The sequence below is a fragment of the Xenopus laevis genome, chromosome 3L, assembly GCF_017654675.1.
Source record: "Xenopus laevis strain J_2021 chromosome 3L, Xenopus_laevis_v10.1, whole genome shotgun sequence".
NCBI lineage: Eukaryota > Metazoa > Chordata > Amphibia > Anura > Pipidae > Xenopus > Xenopus laevis.
The window spans coordinates 87,506,037-87,525,134 of record NC_054375.1 but is presented as its reverse complement, the minus strand read 5'-3'; the positions used below and the strand labels follow the sequence as shown (position 1 = coordinate 87,525,134).

At 38.0% G+C, this 19,098-nt stretch overlaps 1 protein-coding gene across 5 annotated transcripts in view; it reads right to left on the bottom strand.

The window, feature by feature from the left end:
- The window catches only part of frmd4a.L (FERM domain containing 4A L homeolog), a 233,586-nt gene that overhangs the window by 73,728 nt on the left and 140,760 nt on the right, over window positions 1-19,098 (bottom strand). For all 5 annotated transcript variants that reach the window (XM_018252720.2, XM_018252719.2, XM_018252718.2 and 2 more), the window contains exons 4-5: window positions 18,251-18,343; window positions 32-116 (exon numbers count right to left, since the gene is read on the bottom strand). In XM_018252720.2, coding sequence (XP_018108209.1) covers window positions 32-116; window positions 18,251-18,343 — 178 coding nt within the window. The remainder of the gene's footprint in view (window positions 1-31; window positions 117-18,250; window positions 18,344-19,098) is intronic.

The following is a 19,098-nucleotide window of genomic DNA, read 5'->3' as shown; positions in this document are numbered from 1 at the left end:
TTTAACTTATTTACAATAAAGAATGAATTACCTTGTATATACAAGACTTGGCATTAAGGAAGAACAGCTCAATTGTTGCATTGTCCTTCAGGTATGATATACTTTCTATGTAAAACCTGCAAAACAAAGAAAGAACATTCAGTAAAAAAATCAGCATCAATAACTTAACACTGCAAACATCTGTATCTCCCTGCTCTGAGCAATATCAGTGTCTGACTGATAATGCTGAGAGTTGCACTGCAGCAATACCTGGGCCAATATTAACTGGCAGGCCTTTTAAAATAGCCCCAGGTATTGCTGCAGTACAACTGTTTATCTATTTACAGCTCTACCTAAAACCTACATGACACACTAAAACCCAAGTTCACATAAGCATTTTCTAACCTTCATCAGGGTCATACCAACACACTGGGTGTTGGGTGTTTGAGAATTACAGAAGAAGAGGTAATTACACAATATGTACTCAAGCTATTCTTGAATTACAGCCTTTAGGAAGGATACTGGGAGTAGACATGTTAACCCTCCTGTATTAAGGAATTTGTGTGGTTGATGCATGCCATGACGTGTCCAAAAACCTTCTGGTCTAGGGTGGCAAACATATTACATAGTGCTTTACAGATGGTTTTCATCATTCAAATCAGGCATAGCCCCAATGGAGACAAGCTGATTTGCAATAGTGGAAGAAAACCACAACTCTTTTATTGGGACTTCCTGTTTATAGTTGGTTCCACTGTTATTAAAGGAATTGTACACTAGTTATAATATAGTGAATAAAGTACCCCCTCTTATAAAATATAAGGGTATTATACGTTTCCGAGGAGTTCCATGATCATATAAAAGGCCGAAGGCCGAGTGCTTTTATAAAGGTCGCGGAACTCCTAGGTGACTTCTAATATCTTCATATTTTGCAAAAGGGTGTACTTTATATATTATAATACACAAGTTTCAGCGAGTCAAATGACATCACTGATTATAACCAATGACATCACTAAGCACTGTTTACAAGGATATAATTTACAGGATATTCATGGCTCTTGTATATTATAATAATGATAATATGATGTTACTATAGGGGTGTAGTCTACCACCTAATACTGTAGCTCCTGCATCATAGAGAGACAACAACAAAGAGATCCCAAGCTCAGTGTTAGAAAACAAGAACCACTGTTAATGTCTCCACTAAAGATGACAACTTGTTATAAAACATGTTTTGCATAGAAAGGTCAGATAGGAAATGAATAGGGTTGTAGAACCATTCAAACGTTAGGCTGATGGTTTGCCCCTCAGCCAGCCCCCTCACTGAAATGCACAGACCATGCCCCCACTCAGGAAGTTTGCGGAATTGTCAAAACCACAGTTTTCACAATCTTATAAATAATCTATTAATATAGCATGTAAATAATAGAGGAGGTCTATCCATTACCATTACAAATGAGTTGAAACTAGAAGCACAGCAGAGAGAGTGATGACTAAGTTAATTCACTTGCCTAATGACAAAGGCCACTCAGTTTCTCAGTAATAATGTAGTTTCTAAAGCAGGTACATTGCTCTCATATGCATACAGTGTAACATTATGGTACTTTATTTAACCTGTCCTTTGTGTATCTGCCAAAACTACCACAGAGCAGCAAAATAAATGAATAATTAAATAGAACTATGTATTACCAGTGACCTGAGCCAATGTTCCTGTGCAGTGTCGGACTGGCCCACCAGGATACCAGGAAAAGTCCAGGTGGGCCTAGGTGTCAGTGGGCCTTCATGGCCTATTTCATGGCCATTACCTATTTCTATGAGAACAAAGTGGCTAGATAGATGGAATAACAGATTATAATAAAGAAAAAGATACTAGGAGAATAGGAGTGGAAGAATAATAGTATTACGAGTGGGCCACATGCCTAAGATTAATTGGTGGGCCCCTGGTCAAAGGTTTTTAGGCGGCCCCCTGGTGTCCCAGTCCGACACTGTTCCTGTGTATGTGCTTTGTAGTGAATTACTAGATCTTCCAGGGTTAAATTGCTTAACTGGTAACTATTCACCCACAGGAGGGAAAAAAGCAAATGGCAGAAAATTTGCAAACACACATTTAAAAAAAACTGTCTTGTATTTCAGGGCTAATACACTCATGATAGCCCATGTGTCTGATAAGTACACAGGAATCTTGTTATTTCAAGTGACCGACTTCAGGGAGGAAGTTCAATGATACTTCAGAAAGTAGCAGCTGAATGTCTGTTTTCACCCTATAAGTCTCTGATATTTGATACTTAAGTTATGCTTGAACATAAAATACAAATTTAAATCATTAAGTCGATTTAGCATGTTATGTTTGCAGAGTGTGGCACTAAATGCATGATAATCCCATCCCATTTAGACTAAGCCCTACGGGGTAGGGTCCTCTAGCCTTTTGTTTCCTTGACACTGAGCACTTAATCTGTATTATAATTATATTTTCTATATTTATGTGAATTGTATTTCTAATAATGCACTTATTGTTACTTTTTATTCCAATGACCCCTTGTTTGTTACTACTAATTTATTGTTTTGCTGTACAGTGCTTTGCCCTTGAGGAGCGCTTTACAAATAAAAATATACATATATACATACATAATCCTATATAAAATTATAATTTTATATTAAGCACAAATATATTACTATGGAAAAAAGAAAGCTTATTAAACTATTTATGTCCTACAGCAGCATGGAATCTATTGAATCAATGGCTTAAGACAGATGTCACTTGAGCATAAAATGCTGGGGGATAAATACATGGAAAGCAGCACAAATACAATGGTGCAAGTCTATAAAAAAAAAGACAGAAAAGTCTCAGTCCAATGTAACATTAGTGCTTGTATGTAGCACAATTTAACAATAGAGGGCAGCATTGTACTTTGGAAAGGATTAGGCACTGCTTAGAAAGGGATAAAAACAGGATATAGTAAACACTAACAAACATTTACGGCTAAAATCTGTCACTGGAATTGTCTAGACAACCCATTTTCCCACACTCAAAAGCACTCACAAGAACTTCATCTTTATCTTAATGTTAGAATTGACTGTAGATATTACTGTGGCAAAGATTTGCATCATAAAGTGTGTCGCTTGTTTCCTCATGTAGTCGGTGTATATCAGTAAACCCTTGTTTCCCACTGTAGCAAGGATTAAACCACATTCAAAACCCACATACACTCCGGGACCTGGTTTTCCGAATGGAATGTTACAGCAGAAGAGTTTGGGGTTTTACAGATAAATTAGAAATGATCTGATTTTTTTCTTGTTCAACCCTGCCCGGGTGTGAGCAGTTTAATGTAATCTGCATTATAGAGCATCTCAGAGTTATGAGTCCTTACATCAGCAGGATTGTGTATATGGCAGATGTTTGAAGCTGCCTGTAGCTATAGACTAACATTTTCCTTATGCTTGTGAGCAATGCTCCCTCTAACCTATGCACTCAGATGCATCAGCAAAGGTTATCGCTCCAACACACACAACAAACTGTGAAGTGCACAAAAGAAAAACATGATAGTATCAATTGCAATACTCTTGAGATAAAATTCTACATAGAAGTACAACAGAACCATATGTATACATGCAGGACAATGTGGCGTGATCATCAGTTAGGCAGGAGCTATGCAGAACATATGTCAAGGTTTCCAGCGTATGTCAACCCTTTGTTATGCCAGTCGCTACATAAATGAACCGTTGTACAAGCCTCTCAGGATTCAGAAAAATATTCCATTCACACAAGATCTGATCTGAATTTGATTGTGACTATATAACTAGTGTTTCATGAAAGCAGATTAAGGATGCGGATGATAATGAAGAACACGGCCAGTGTTTACGGTACATACAGACACAGCAGGGGAGAAAAGTCCCAATTCAGACACAATTATCGTGTGTTGGGAGCGGAAACCAGACTACCATGCCTCTGTTGGGAAAAGGGGAGTCAAGGAGATAAGGAGCTCCCAAGAGAACAGAGAGAGGCTTGTTATGATGGTGCATTTACAGATGGGATTTTACTGCAGTTCTGCAAATACTAGGTACTAATATGGAGAATTAAAACACATTACAGTCATTTTACACCATGTAAACAGGAAGTAGTGAAAAATAGTTTTTGGCACCCAGCTCAGTGAGTTTTAGCTGGGGGACTGTCTATGGTTGTTGCTAAAACCAATGACTGAGATATTGTTATTTCATATTTTCATTTTATTTGATTTTTTCTGGGTTGGCTGTGCTTTATAAAGGCACTAGACTGACCAGTGCTTATTGGCGATTAACTGCTCTGCCTTTCTGCAATGATGCAAGTCAGCAAATTAGTTCTATTGCACTAGAAGCAAAATGTAGACATTTCCTTCCCAAAACCTAATGTATCAAGCTAAGGACCAAATGTTCTGGGAATTAAAAAGCTCAAGTAGCTTGACAGAAAGCAACAGCTAGGAAATATACTACTTATATAAAAACAACTTCCAGTTTGGCATGCTCGCTAAAGCATTGAATTGGTACCTATAATCAGCAGCAAGACATGGCATCAGTCTCAGAAACACTGTACTATGTGAAATGTTTTATATGCAAGGCTTCAAACAGTGAGTAATTAGGCAAAGTTTGAGGGAAAACAGATGTGGAAAATAATTGCCCGCCTGCATTCTTGATGATCTTTTACTTTTCAATTCAAAAATGCAAATCCCTTGCTGTGCTAAACACTTGTACACTGCATTAAACTCTTAAAGGGACAGAATACGGATGGATTTATAAATCAAATTTTTTGTATGGCTCTTCTTGTGGAGGGCCACTACCTACCAAGGACTAATGCTTGGTAAAAGCCATAAAAATATTCCAAAGTGAGTTTCAATCAGGCAGTATCAAACTACATCCCCAACTACACCTTAAAAGGCCTCATCTGTTGAAGTTTTATTCACATATCACTTATTTACAAAGAATTATACATTTTCCATGGTGTTCTCTAACAGGGAATCAAATAAGAAAATGTCATTGGAGCTTAGGGTCACTGAAGGCCCAATGCCAGACACCCGTGAGGTACATTCTTTGAATGTCTCTTACATATCTCCCAGCCCAGCTTTGTACTACAGGTATGTGATACATAATTTGAAAAAGCTTAGGACAATGGGTTTTCCAGATAAGGGATTTTTCCATGATTTGGACCTACATCTTAAGTCTCCTAAAAATGTTTAAACATTAAATAAACACAGTATGATTATTTTGCCACCTACAGTATATGGCTGTACATCGGTTAAGTTTCTATCAAGTACAAGGTACAATTGCAGAGATAAAGGAAATAATGTAATTAATTTAAAAAAAAAATGTTCTTTAAATTTTAAGGCTAAATTTTATTTTTTATGCCTTGAACCCCACACACTAATTATGGTTCAGCCAGTGTGCTTTTTTGTTTACTTTCCTATTGACTATAATGTGGTCTTTTGGTTTCCTGGAATTACCCCACATTAAACAAATATGTAAACTGGATCAGATAATGTCCGTTCCCCTCAAACTAAGAACATCACTAATGTTCAGTGTAAGATAGGCCTGGAAACCTTTAGAAATGCGCGTGTTAAAAATTGTCAGCTAGAGTCGAATTCTAAATTACAGGATTTCATGGCTTTGTCAAAAGCTCAGCAAGATTGGAGAGCTGACAAACCATAACACTATAGAATTTGGCTAATTTGATATTGACCCATACACACACACAGTAAAAAAAATCCAATGATATTGCAAAATGAAGAGCCTTTCCTGTTATCCTTTTGCTGCCAGCTCTTGGGATTCAAACCAAGTATTTGCATGTCTTGTCTGCAGCAACCAAGAGAACCTGGCAGTGCTACAGAAAGAAGCAAATATTCAAAAGTACACATGTTAAGGTTTAAGGAAAATACACAGAAGATCATGTTTTATTATGCAGGATTGCAACATGTACTATACATGATCGTGTTTCATACCACAAGGGTATGTTATTTCAGGGTTTGGCTGGGCAAAGTAATGATAGAGAAATAACAGCCTGTGCCTGTAGGGGATGAGAGACAGAGAGGAACTGTGAACATTATTAAAATGTGTGCAACTAACAAAGAGATCCAATACAGCGCTGCAAAATATGCTGGCTCTATATAAATAAATGGTAATAATAAATGGTAATAATATTGATATTCATTATGTATTATGTTGGATTTTCAGATAGCATTGCATACTGCAACACTCGCAATGGTAGAACCAATGTTGATTATGGCTTGTATTAAAGGGAAACTCTACAAAAAAATAACTAAAGCTTTTTGAAAAGTATACATAGTTTCAAGCAACTTTTAAAATTGTGCAGACTTTTGATGATTCTTAATGGTTTCTGACAGGTCCCTAAAGCTGGCCATAAACGCAAATAACTCATTGTACGAATCGAGGATTCGTATGATTTTCGGAACGTGTGTGGAGAGTCCCGAAATTTTTCGTCCGGCGGAGATCGGTCGTTTGGTCGATCGGACAGGTTGGAAAATTTCTGTCGGCTGCGGGTAATATCTCGATTTTCAGTGGGAGACTGTCACTAGCTTTGTCTATCGTACGATTGCTGTCAGGGGCAGAACATCGGCTGATCTGTTCTTTAACTACTTTATTTGGTCGGAATGGTAAGACTTTGATCTGAATGGTTATTGGCAGGTCGGGAGATAGGAAAGTCCGATCGTACATTGATTCGTACGATCAGATATTTGCGTCTGTGGCCAGCTTAAGTCTAGCCCGTTGCTCTCCTGCTGATCTCTCTGACTACTTTGCTGAGCTGGCTGTCTACTGTTACTTTGTATCAACAGCCAGCTGTCCCAATTTCTGTCCCAATTCCCTGCACACATGATTTCAATAAGGAAAGGGACATCACAGTACAATGCATTGTGGGTTATGTAGTTCCTGCATGCTGTCTGTAAGCTGTGGAGAAGTTGTTACAATTTGTAACATCAGTGTTTAGTCCCTCCTTCCCTGCCAGGATTTCAAATGATGCAGAAAGAGAAGAACTGTTAAACAGCTGGATTTCAGCATAGAAAATGGCATTTGTTCATACTTTTTGAAGAAACAGGAAACTGCGATGGGTATATTAGGGATTTCTGTGTTATGTGGGCCTCTTTATCAAATTTTGGTTTGGAAGCCGGAGATCCCCTTTAAGATGCCAACTAAAGGAGGTTCAAACTACTGTAGGTCAAAAGTTTGTTCTAAACCCTCATTTTTTTTCTATATATTTATTTATATTTTTTCCTGTTTTGATCTGTAACTGGGATAATGAGTGCTAGCAAGATGGAAGGTCTGACTCAGTGCACAGTCTGTCATATGTATGCAGATTTGGAACAAGAGATCCAAAATGCTTACCTCTGTGGTGGATGTGAGCAAATTGCCACTTTGGAGGCTCAAGTTAGAGCACTAGAGCAACAAATTGCAACACTGCGGTCGATTGACAATCTTGAAAGGAGTCTTTTGCTCACTGAGCAGGACCTAGCGGGGTCAGATAGTTTGGGGGGAACAGAACAGCAGCAGGATGTTGAGGCAGCTAGCTGGGTGACAGTTAGAAAATCTAAGGTGGGCAAAAGGAAAATGGAGGCTGATCCGGAGATTATACATCGCAACAAATTTGCCAGATTGTGTGAAGATGATGGGAGTATGAACTCTGGATTGGCAATTCTAGATGGGGCTGATCTCTCTAACAGCCGGGAGACCAGTTTCTCTAGTAGTGGTGGGGGGGAGAGTAGAGTCAGGCCTAAGCAGATTGTGGTTGTAGGGGACTCAATTATTAGGAAAGTGGATAGGGTAATTTGTCGTCCGGATCGCTACAACCGAACAGTTTGCTGTCTACCTGGTGCCAGGGTTCGGCATGTGGTTGATCGGATAGACAAATTATTGGGTGGGGCTGGGCACGACCCAGCTGTCTTAGTGCATATCGGTACTAATGACAAAATAAATGGTAGATGGAAGACCTTAAAGAATGATTTCAGGGATCTAGGCTCTAAGATCAAGGAAAGGTCTTCCAATGTAATCTTTTCTGAAATTTTGCCTGTGCCACGTGCAAGTTTAGGAAAACAGCGGGAGATTAGGGAGCTTAATGCGTGGCTCAAGTCTTGGTGCAGGAAGGAAGGGTTTGGGTTCCTAGAGCACTGGGCTGACTTTTCGTTGGGGTACAACCTATATAGCCGTGACGGTTTGCACCTCAATGGAAGGGGGTCCGCGGTGCTAGGGGAAAGAATGGCTAAGAGGTTGGAGGAGTGTTTAAACTAGGCAAGAGGGGGGTGGGTGAGATAAAGGATTATGGGGAAGCTAGTGTAGATGGGGTAGTGGGGTTAGTAAGGGGTCATGGGGGAGGAGTGAGGGGGGCATACAGTTTACCAGCTAAGGAGGTCCCTCTGTTACAAGGAAAACAGAATAATACTAACTTAACGTATAATTCTTCACTAAGTAATGCACATTTCAAAAGTAAAAGTAGTAACCTCCGCTGTATGCTGGCAAATGCACGGAGTTTGTCAGGTAAAATGGGAGACCTAGAATTAATTGCATGCTCTAAAAATTATGATATAATTGGTATCACTGAGACCTGGTGGGATGAAACATGTGACTGGATTGTGAATTTAAATGGTTACACCCTTTTTAGGAGGGACAGAGGGATTAAAAAGGGTGGAGGAGTGGGTTTGTATGTAAAGCCTGAATTAAAGCCATGCGCTAAAGAAATAAAAATAGCTGGCACTGGTGAGGGTGTAGAATCACTCTGGGTAGAGATTTCGACTGGGCAAAAGGTATCAAAAAGAATTATCATTGGTGTATGCTATAAACCACCTCGTATAAGTGTCGAGTATGAAGCCCAGCTACTCTTGCAGATACAAGCGGCTTCACAGCTGGGTCAAGTTGTTGCTATGGGTGACTTCAATTATCCAGACATTGACTGGGGTAATGGGGTTGCTAAAACAGAAAAAGCTAGTAGGTTTGTAAATATGCTGAATGACAACTTTTTATTCCAGCTCGTTCAAGAACCTACTAGGAATAACTCTCTTTTGGACCTTGTAATAACTAACAATACTGAACTCATCTCTAACATTTGTGTGGGTGAGCATTTAGGGAATAGTGATCATAACATGGTCTCCTTTGAGATTCTGTTGCAGAAGCAATTCTATAAGGGAGTAACTAAAACACTAAATTTCAGACGTGCAAACTTTGACAGTATAAGGGCATCTCTGCAACATATTAAGTGGGAAATGCTTTTCACAGGGTTAAACACAGAACAAAAATGGGAAGTCTTTAAAATGCTGCTTAATAAATATACTTGTCAGTATATTCCACTTGTAAGCAAGGAACGTCGTTGCAAAGCAAAACCTTTTTGGTTCAATAGAAGCGTTGGTGTTGAGGTGGGTAAGAAAAGACGTGCTTTTAAGGCTTTCAAGTTAGCTGGTACAGCCGAAACATTTATAAGGTACAAGGAGGCCAATAAATCATGCAAAGAAGCTATAAGGCAAGCTAAAATTGCTATAGAAAAGGATATTGCAGCAAGCAGTAAAAAAAATCCCAAATTATTTTTTAAATATGTCAATAGTAAAAAAATGAAGCAGGAAGGGGTGGGACCCTTACTATCAGAGGGGGATCAGCTGGTTGATGAAAACAAAATAAAAGCGCAGATTCTGAACTCGTATTTTTCATCTGTTTACACAAATGAAGAACCAGTAAGTGAAGGTTTCCTTCTTAACACTCCAATTCTAGTAATACAACTAATGATGCATGGTTCACACAAGAAGAAATTCAAAAGAGACTTGAACAGGTTAAGATTAACAAAGGTCCAGGGCCAGATGGTATTCATCCCAGGGTAATTAGCGAGCTTAGCTCTGTGATTGCCAAACCTCTTTACTTAATTTTTCAGGATTCATTGAGATCTGGTATTGTGCCGAGAGACTGGCGAATTGCTAATGTGGTGCCTCTATTCAAAAAAGGATCCCGTTCTCAGCCTCAAAACTATAGGCCAGTTAGTCTGACGTCAGTATTAGGAAAGCTTTTCGAAGGGTTAATAAAGGATAAGATACTGGACTTCATAGCAAATCATAATACTATGAGTTTGTGCCAGCATGGTTTTATGCGTAATAGATCTTGCCAGACTAACTTAATTTCTTTTTACGAGAATGTAAGTAGAGACCTCGATTCTGGGATGGCAGTGGATGTGATTTACTTAGACTTTGCTAAAGCATTTGATACAGTGCCACACAAAAGGTTACTGGTTAAATTAAGGAATGTTGGCCTGGAACATAGTATTTGTACCTGGATAGCGAACTGGCTAAAAGATAGACTACAAAGAGTGGTGGTAAATGGAACATTTTCTAATTGGACCAGTGTTGTTAGTGGAGTACCGCAGGGCTCTGTACTAGGTCCCTTGCTTTTCAACTTGTTTATTAATGACCTGGAGGTGGGCATTGAAAGTACTGTTTCTATTTTTGCAGATGATACTAAATTGTGCAGAACTATAGGTTCCATGCAGGATGCTGCCACTTTGCAAAGTGATCTGTCTAAACTGGAAAACTGGGCAGCAAACTGGAAAATGAGGTTCAATGTTGATAAATGCAAGGTTATGCACTTTGGCAAAAATAATATAAATGCAAGTTATACACTAAATGGCAATGTGTTGGGAGTTTCCTTAAATGAAAAGGATCTAGGGGTCTTTGTAGATAACACGTTGTCTAATTCTGGGCAGTGTCATTCTGTGGCTACTAAAGCAAATAAAGTTCTGTCTTGCATAAAAAAGGGCATTAACTCAAGGGATGAAAACATAATTATGCCTCTTTATAGGTCCCTGGTAAGGCCTCATCTGGAGTATGCAGTTCAGTTTTGGACTCCAGTCCTTAAGAGGGATATAAATGAGCTGGAGAGAGTGCAGAGACGTGCAACTAAATTGGTTAGAGGGACGGAAGACTTAAATTATGAGGGTAGACTGTCAAGGTTGGGGTTGTTTTCTCTGGAAAAAAGGCGCTTGCGAGGGGACATGATTACACTTTACAAGTACATTAGAGGACATTATAGACAAATGGCAGGGGACCTTTTTACCCATAAAGTGGATCACCGTACCAGAGGCCACCCCTTTAGACTAGAAGAAAAGAACTTTCATTTGAAGCAACGTAGAGGGTTCTTCACAGTCAGGACAGTGAGGTTGTGGAATGCACTGCCGGGTGATGTTGTGATGGCTGATTCAGTTAATGCCTTTAAGAATGGCTTGGATGATTTTTTGGACAGACATAATATTAAAGGCTATTGTGATACTAAACTCTATAGTTAATATAGGTATGGGTATATAGAATTTTAATTAAAAGTAGGGAGGGGTGTGTGTATGGATGCTGGGTTTTCATTTGGAGGGGTTGAACTTGATGGACTTTGTCTTTTTTCAACCCAATTTAACTATGTAACTATGTAAATATGCCATCATAGAACCACTGCGATATTGTACAATTTTATGATGATGCTTAAATGGAATGTCAACCCATTATTATTATTTTTTGCCCAATAAAAGAAAACATTGCAATATACATTCATTACAATTTTTCTATGATTTTAACGTTATTTGTGTATATATTGCTATTGAAAACAGTGTTTGTCTGTCCCTTTCTATTCTCTGCCCTAGTGGCTCAGACTTGATACAATGTAATATAAACCAGCTGATTAACAGATCTGTCTGGGGAACTAAGACTCTTGCAACATTGTTTAAGTAACAACCAGTTAAAGGAAAACTATACCCCCAAAATGAACACTTAAGCAACAGATAGTTCATATCATATTAAGTGGCATATTAAAGAATCTTACCAAACTGGAATATATATTTAAGTAAATCTTGCCCTTTTACATCTCTTGCCTTGAGCCACCATTTCGTGATGGTCTCTGTGCTGTGTCAGAGATCACCTGACCAGAAATACTTTAACTCTAACTGTAACAGGAAGAAGTGTGGAAGCAAAAGACACAACTCTGTCTGTTAATTGGCTCATGTGACCTTACATGTATGGTTTGTTGGTATGTTTGTGAGTACAGTGAATCCTACGATCCCAGGGGGCAGCCCTTATTTTTTAAAATGGCAGTTTTCTATTTATGATTACCCAATGGCACATACTACTAGAAAAGTATAGTATTATGAAAATGGTTTATTTACATGAATCAGGATTTTACATATGAGCTGTTTTATGCAATATCTTTTTATAGAGACCTACATTGTTTGGGGGGTATAGTTTTCCTTTAAGCAAATGCTGCTTTCAATAGCAACTGTTTTTACAAATAACTTTAAAAGCACTGAAATTAGGGTTTTCTTTTATTAGGAAAATGTTTATTGTTGGGTTTGACTTTTTTGCCCTTTAAAGACTTGCTAATGGCAAATATGACTTAGAATAGGTTGGAATATGGTTAATAACTGATCTACCAGCTGGGAATTTACTTTCAATATCCTATTAAAGGTATTCAGAATTCAACAATAGAGGAACCACCATTTCTGTCATGGGTGAAAGGAATGACAAGCAGCACCACTATATTGCTATAGCAAACTGGCAGTTATGGTGTTACTGTTGTGGCCTCCAATAAATAGTCACAGCTGTCCTGTAAAAAAACCAGTGATGCTATTTAATCATTATAGGGCACATTTAAATGATACATTTCCATATTTAACCCAGACCATGCTAGATAACTATTTGCCATCTCAAACCAAGTCTGGCCAAGACAGAACTAATCATCATCCCTATCAAACTTGTCCCACACTTTTTGTAGGACAAAGTGAAGATATAGAACATATATAAATACAATAGATAAGTTAAGATATATAACAAATCTTTAAAAACAGAAGGAAAAACTAACGTCTGATTGGTTGCTATGGGTTACTATACGTGGGAAAACTAAGACTTATTACATTACACTGTACCTGTGTATTGCCAAACTGCAATACACTTAACTGATCAGCTAGCAGGTCAGTTGACTGGACTCCCAAGTAATTAGTCCTGTACATGGCCATTTATAATAAAGAAAAAGACGGTCTTTACTTGTAAATCTTTATAATGTTCCACATTTGATAACTATTACAAACAAGGAAAAGTTGTGCTCACCACTATTTTTTAAAACCATTAGGCGGGGGTGCAATGAGGGTGTGACCACAAAATACATATAGACAAATACAAGATTCCTCTGCACTCAACCCATTATCAATATATTTAAGACAGAGACATTTTGTGCATACTGCTACTAAAAAATGCCTTACCCTTTAAACAACACAGGGATTGTTTGTCCATATATTGCAATATATTTAAGCTGGCCAACTACGTCAAAGTCATCCCATATCTGGCCAGTCCTATGCTTAATTTTCATCTGATTCATTAAGAATTCAATTGCTTAATTATACATTTTACAAAGGGACTAAGTTTTACCTGCAACTTACTAGCTAGTCATATGGGATGACTTTGACGTAGTTGGCCAGCTTAAATATATTGCAATATATGGACAAACAATCCCTGTGTTGTTTAAAGGGTAAGGCATTTTTCAGTAGCAGTATGCACAAAATGTCTCTGTCTTAAATATATTGATAATGGGTTGAGTGCAGAGGACCTCTTGTAGTAGTCCACATTTGATAACACCGTAAATGCATTTTTGCCCAGTCCTCAAATGTGCTATATTTTGTACTTGTAGAAGAAAAGTTTACAATACTACTTCTAAATTTAATAATAAACCATGAAAACAACTTTAGCAATTATCCCACCCTTCTAATACGTCATACAAAACACTTACAATAACATAGCACACATGATATGACATGAACAACACATGGAAACACCCTCCAACTGCTATGATAATAGTTTATTTCTGATGTTTCTGGCTGCAAATATTTTAATGACTACTAACGTCTCTCCCAGAGGGATCACTTAAAAACCCTGTTCCACCCACAAGTCCACTGGGCTCCTCCTGATGACCGTTACTGCTTAAACAGTCCTATAACACAATATCCGGATTGTGGAAGGAAAACACATAACTCAATGTGTTATTCCTGATTTCACAACTCAAATGTTACCCTTAGAATTCCCAAACCTTTTCATTATGTGCAAAAACTCCACAATACCAGATGTCTAGATAATAGATCAGCTTTGTGCAAAGAAATCTTACATCAATCAACCAAAAAAAAATTGTTTCTCATCTCCACATCCCGATTTGGGGATGGCTGTATTATAGTTTCCCATGGGACAATGGAAGGAAGGAAAATACAGAGGAAAGAAAGAAAGAAAGAAAGAAAGAAAGAAAGAAAGAAAGAAAGAAAGAAAGAAAGAAAGAAAGAAAGAAAGAAAGACTGTGATTATCTTATTTACTGTACACTGGTGATAAAGGTACTGAAATTATGGATGAAAAAGGTATTACAGTATCCCTGCTGGTTTAGATTTTAAGATAAATAATGGTCTCACAAGCACTGTCTTTATTAACATTTGTGAAATGTAATAAATTTGGATGTGAGATGTTTGTAAAAAGCCAAGATAGAATAGAAAATTTATCGAGGCAGTACCTCATGGTGGGGTGGACAGGGATGGTTTGTATTTTTTTTAAAACAGGACTCAAGGCAACGAATGAGAGAGAGAGGGTTACCATAGCAGAGTGCTTGGATTTCTCTATAATATAATACTGGGAGCTGAATAACATAGCAGGAGTCCTTCATTTTACCAGAACTCCAGAACCATTGGTGCAGTTAAGAATCAGTCAGGGAATGTGGACATTTGTGTGCATACAGTACTAAACAAATAAACTAGGCAGAACAGCACATTAGAGTATATAACCTCAAGCCCACCAAATATGATTGAATTAATAACATCCCCTAGCAGCTGCTATTAGGGAGTACTGAGTGCTTTTAGACCAACTACAACTGCAAGATTGCAATTTTTTAACCAACTTCTAATAAGGCAAGTGTAATTAGCATTCTGTGCATATCACAGAATTCCAGAACAATTTCTAATATACTTTTAAAGTATAGTAAGGGATGTGTCAATCCGTACAACACATATATTTATAATAATGAACCACATATAAAAACCTTTCACTGGACATACTATTAAAAGAATGCAGAAAATATCCTTTACCTAAAAACATTCGTTTGCACACAATGTAACTCTAAGCAAAATCCCATCATATATCCTTCTCTGTTGAATATGCCATTTTCTCTTGAAACAATCCAATAGGACCCTGTAAACTGTTCTGAATTGATACATTATTTGATACATCTCTTATCTTTGTCCCTGCTCAGCAGAATCCCAGAGAATTGATACAATGGTTGCTATAAGATTCAGAAACATATCAACTAACGTAGCACATTTTAAGAACTCACAATCTGCAACCAGCCTGAAACACCAGAGAAAGGAACATTAAACTACACTTCACGACACTTTGCCAGGGGAAAATTAGTTATCACTACACTAATTCCCAAAAATGCGAAGTTGTGTCCTGGGTGTGAACTCTGGCGACTTTTCGCTAGCGTTACTTCTGCAATGCGAGCATTTCAAAGCGAAATTAAGCTAGCGATCGCTTCTGCCTAGCAAAACTTTGTTCGTCCTCTTACACTTAGGTCAATTTGAATAGGGCAGATACATTAAAGTCATATGGATGTCTTTATTACAGATGTTGGTGCAAATGCTTGAATTTGCAGAGTTACGACCATTCACTAGAGCGAAAAGTCGACTGGCGATAGAGTGCGAACAAATGCTAGTGACTGTCCCACTCGCAACGAATTGTCGCGTATGCCTGTTATTACATTGACAATGTCCCTTTGGATGGGATTTCTGGCAAAATGTTGCTAGCATCAGCCACTTCACCCTTTAGTGAATCTGCCCCTTCACTTAAAGGAACAGTAACGTCAAAAAATTAAAGTGTTTTAAAGTAATGAAAATATCATGTACTATTGCCCTGCACTGGTAAAACTGATGTGTTTGCTTCAGAAACACTACTATAGTTCATATAAACAAGCTGCTGTGGAGCAATGGCGGAAATTGAAAAACGGCTATATGGCACAGGTTAACTAATGGATAACAGATAACACCATTAGACAGACAGAGCTTATCTGCTATCTGATGTGTAACTTGAGCTTTTTCTCCTTTGAATGGCTGCCCCCATTACTACACAGCAGCTTATTTATATAAACAATAGTAGTGTTTCTTAAGCAAACACAGCAGTTTTACCAGTGCAGGGCAACACTACATGATATTTTCATTACTTTAAAACACTTTCATTTTTTGACGTTACTGTTCCTTTAAGGTTTAACAACCAGGGGTGTAACTACACAGGAAGCAGACCCTGCGGCTGCAGGGGGCCCCAGGAATTATAGGGGTCTCATGAGGCCCTAATTCATATACAATTTGAATAAATATTGGCAAAATAGGTAAACCTCTAGACATTTTTGGGGCCTGAAAAATAATTTGCTGTGGGGCCCAGTAATATTTAGTTTAGCCACTGTCAACAACCATTGCCTTAGGATAAAGGAAGCTTTATTAGAATAAAAACAGAATGCACCATTTTTAATATTAAAATTTGTTAAAAGTCCTGGGGACCTTAGATATAAATGTAAGGATATATTCAATACTACAGCATACCTTTGGTAAAAGAAATGTTATAATAAAATATGTGTGATGTCACAGCTAGTTAGTTACATACAACATAATTTACCCCTATTGCATTCAGTAAAGATATTAAATCATGCCATGTAAAAGTGTGAACAATATTATAGAATACAGTTCAAATTACCTACAATTATAAAGTCCCTGGAGCTCATTGGCTATTCCTTATAGAAGTGATCCCCAACTAGTGGCTCATGAGTAACACGTTGCTCACCAACCCCTTGGATGTTGTGCCCAGTGGCCTCAAAGCAGGTGCTTCTTTTTTAATTCCCGACTTAAAAGCAACTTTTGGTTAAATAAAAGACAGGTGTAGAGCCAACCGAGATTTCTGTTTCCTGCTAGCTCATATAGCGGCTAACAAAAAGATCATATTTGACGACCCCCAGGAACTTTTATTAATGCTTGTGTTGATCCTTTTTATAATTGACTGCAGCTCAGAGGTAAACAAAAGTTTGAGGACCCCACCTTAAAATATTTGTGGTGACTTTTATTTAGAATTCTCTAATTTCCGGGTTTGGAGTGCAAGGAATGTAAATACCACCCTGACTCTGTAATTAAAAAAATATATCTGGAACGGTCCAATTCCTATGACGGACGAATGGCTAGTGTCAGAGGGTTGATATTTGTCACCCCCGCCCTCTATGATGCCATAACGCTATAGGGCCCAAGGCAGGATGGACTATAAGGGCTAATGGTCTACTGTGGACAATGGTCACTCATATAGCTTATACTAGGCCATACAAACAAAAGATCATCACTCTGTTACTTAAATTCCAGAGTGTCAGCATAACGCCAGCCTGTCTGGTGGGGCCCCTTCTTGCTGAAGTGCTGCTCAAATTACTGGAAATACCATAATGGCCTTGGTTAGCCAATAGCTGATTGCGAGGTTGTGGACCGTTGGAGCTAGGCACAGTATGTTACAACATTCCTTTGATAACATGTAAGACTAAGTAAATCATTTAGACATTAATTGTACAATGAGGAATCAGACTATGTATGGTATTGGCATACTCCCATTTGTTATCACCCCCATCTATGACATCAAAATGGGTATATAAACTTATGTTATATGGGAGTATCCTTGGAAAGCATTCAGGTACCACCCAGGTGACACACGACTGCTTCCCCAGGCAAAACCTATTGTCTTGTATTTTGGACACAATAAACTACCTCATTGTATTTGAACTTGCACTATTTCGTGGTTTTGCTTTACGTACGAGGTCATAGAGGTACAAATATAACAACAACTCTGATTATCTTTTGTCAGCAGCACTCCTAAGTTATGTAACTACAGGTTAAGGTGCCACAGATCACATTATGCTTAATGCAATTCATTTCTTATCTATTTATGCAAGCAACTAACCAAAATGAACCTATGTCAGTTGTGAATACTTGCCTCCCATCTAAATGCACATTGCTCTGAAAAACAAGAGCAAAAGCACTTGTATGAAGGGCAGAATGCCAACACTAAACTATACATCCCTTATGGTATAAAAACGAGAGAGAAATTCAACAGTGGGCTAAAAACACCAATAAATGAAACATATAAAGATGGATGTCTGCACTATTTAAAAGTCTATATATTTTTTAAAAAGCAGTCACATCAAAAAGAAATCACTCCTCATGCTGAAAAACATGAATATACAACATACCTGACACAAAAGTACAGCACAATTGGACCAGACTTCTTGGGAAAGTCATGTTCTAGTACTCTGCGGTCCAACTGCAACCAATTCAAATGGCCCCTGTGAAAGGATACAATATGAAACATATATACATATTAATATATATTATGTACATTATCTTGTGAGGGGACATGATTACACTTTGCAAGTACATTAGCGGACATTATAGACAAATAGCAGGGGACCTTTTTACCCATAAAGTGGATTACCGTACCAGAGGCCACCCCTTTAGACTAGAAGAAAAGAACTTTCATTTGAAGCAATGTAGGGGGTTCTTCACAGTCAGGACAGTGAGGTTGTGGAATGCACTGCCGGGTGATGTTGTGATGGCTGATTCAGTTAATGCCTTTAAGAATGGCTTGGATGATTTTTTGGACCCACATTACATCAAAGGCTATTGTGATACTAATCTCTATAGTTAGTATAGATATGGGTATATATAATTTAAGTGAAAGTAGAGAGGGGTGTATGTATGGATGCTGGGGTTTCATTTGGAGGGGTTGAACTTGATGGACTTTGTCTTTTTTCAACCCGATTTAACTATGTAACTCCCCTGATGGAAAAAACATAACAAATTATTTTGCATCAGGCTTTAAATCATGTTGCTGTGTGTGTCTCTATATTTTATTTGTACTTATTCCATTATACAGATGTTGCTGGACATTAACCACAAAATTTTGCCCATCAGTTCTGGGAGTGCAGCTTTGAATGTACATAGATGCTCTATAGTAAAAAAAAACATTGTAATGCAGTATGAGCTCACATCAATGACATAGATGTCCTGTTGCCTAGTTTAACACCAGTTTGTAATTGTA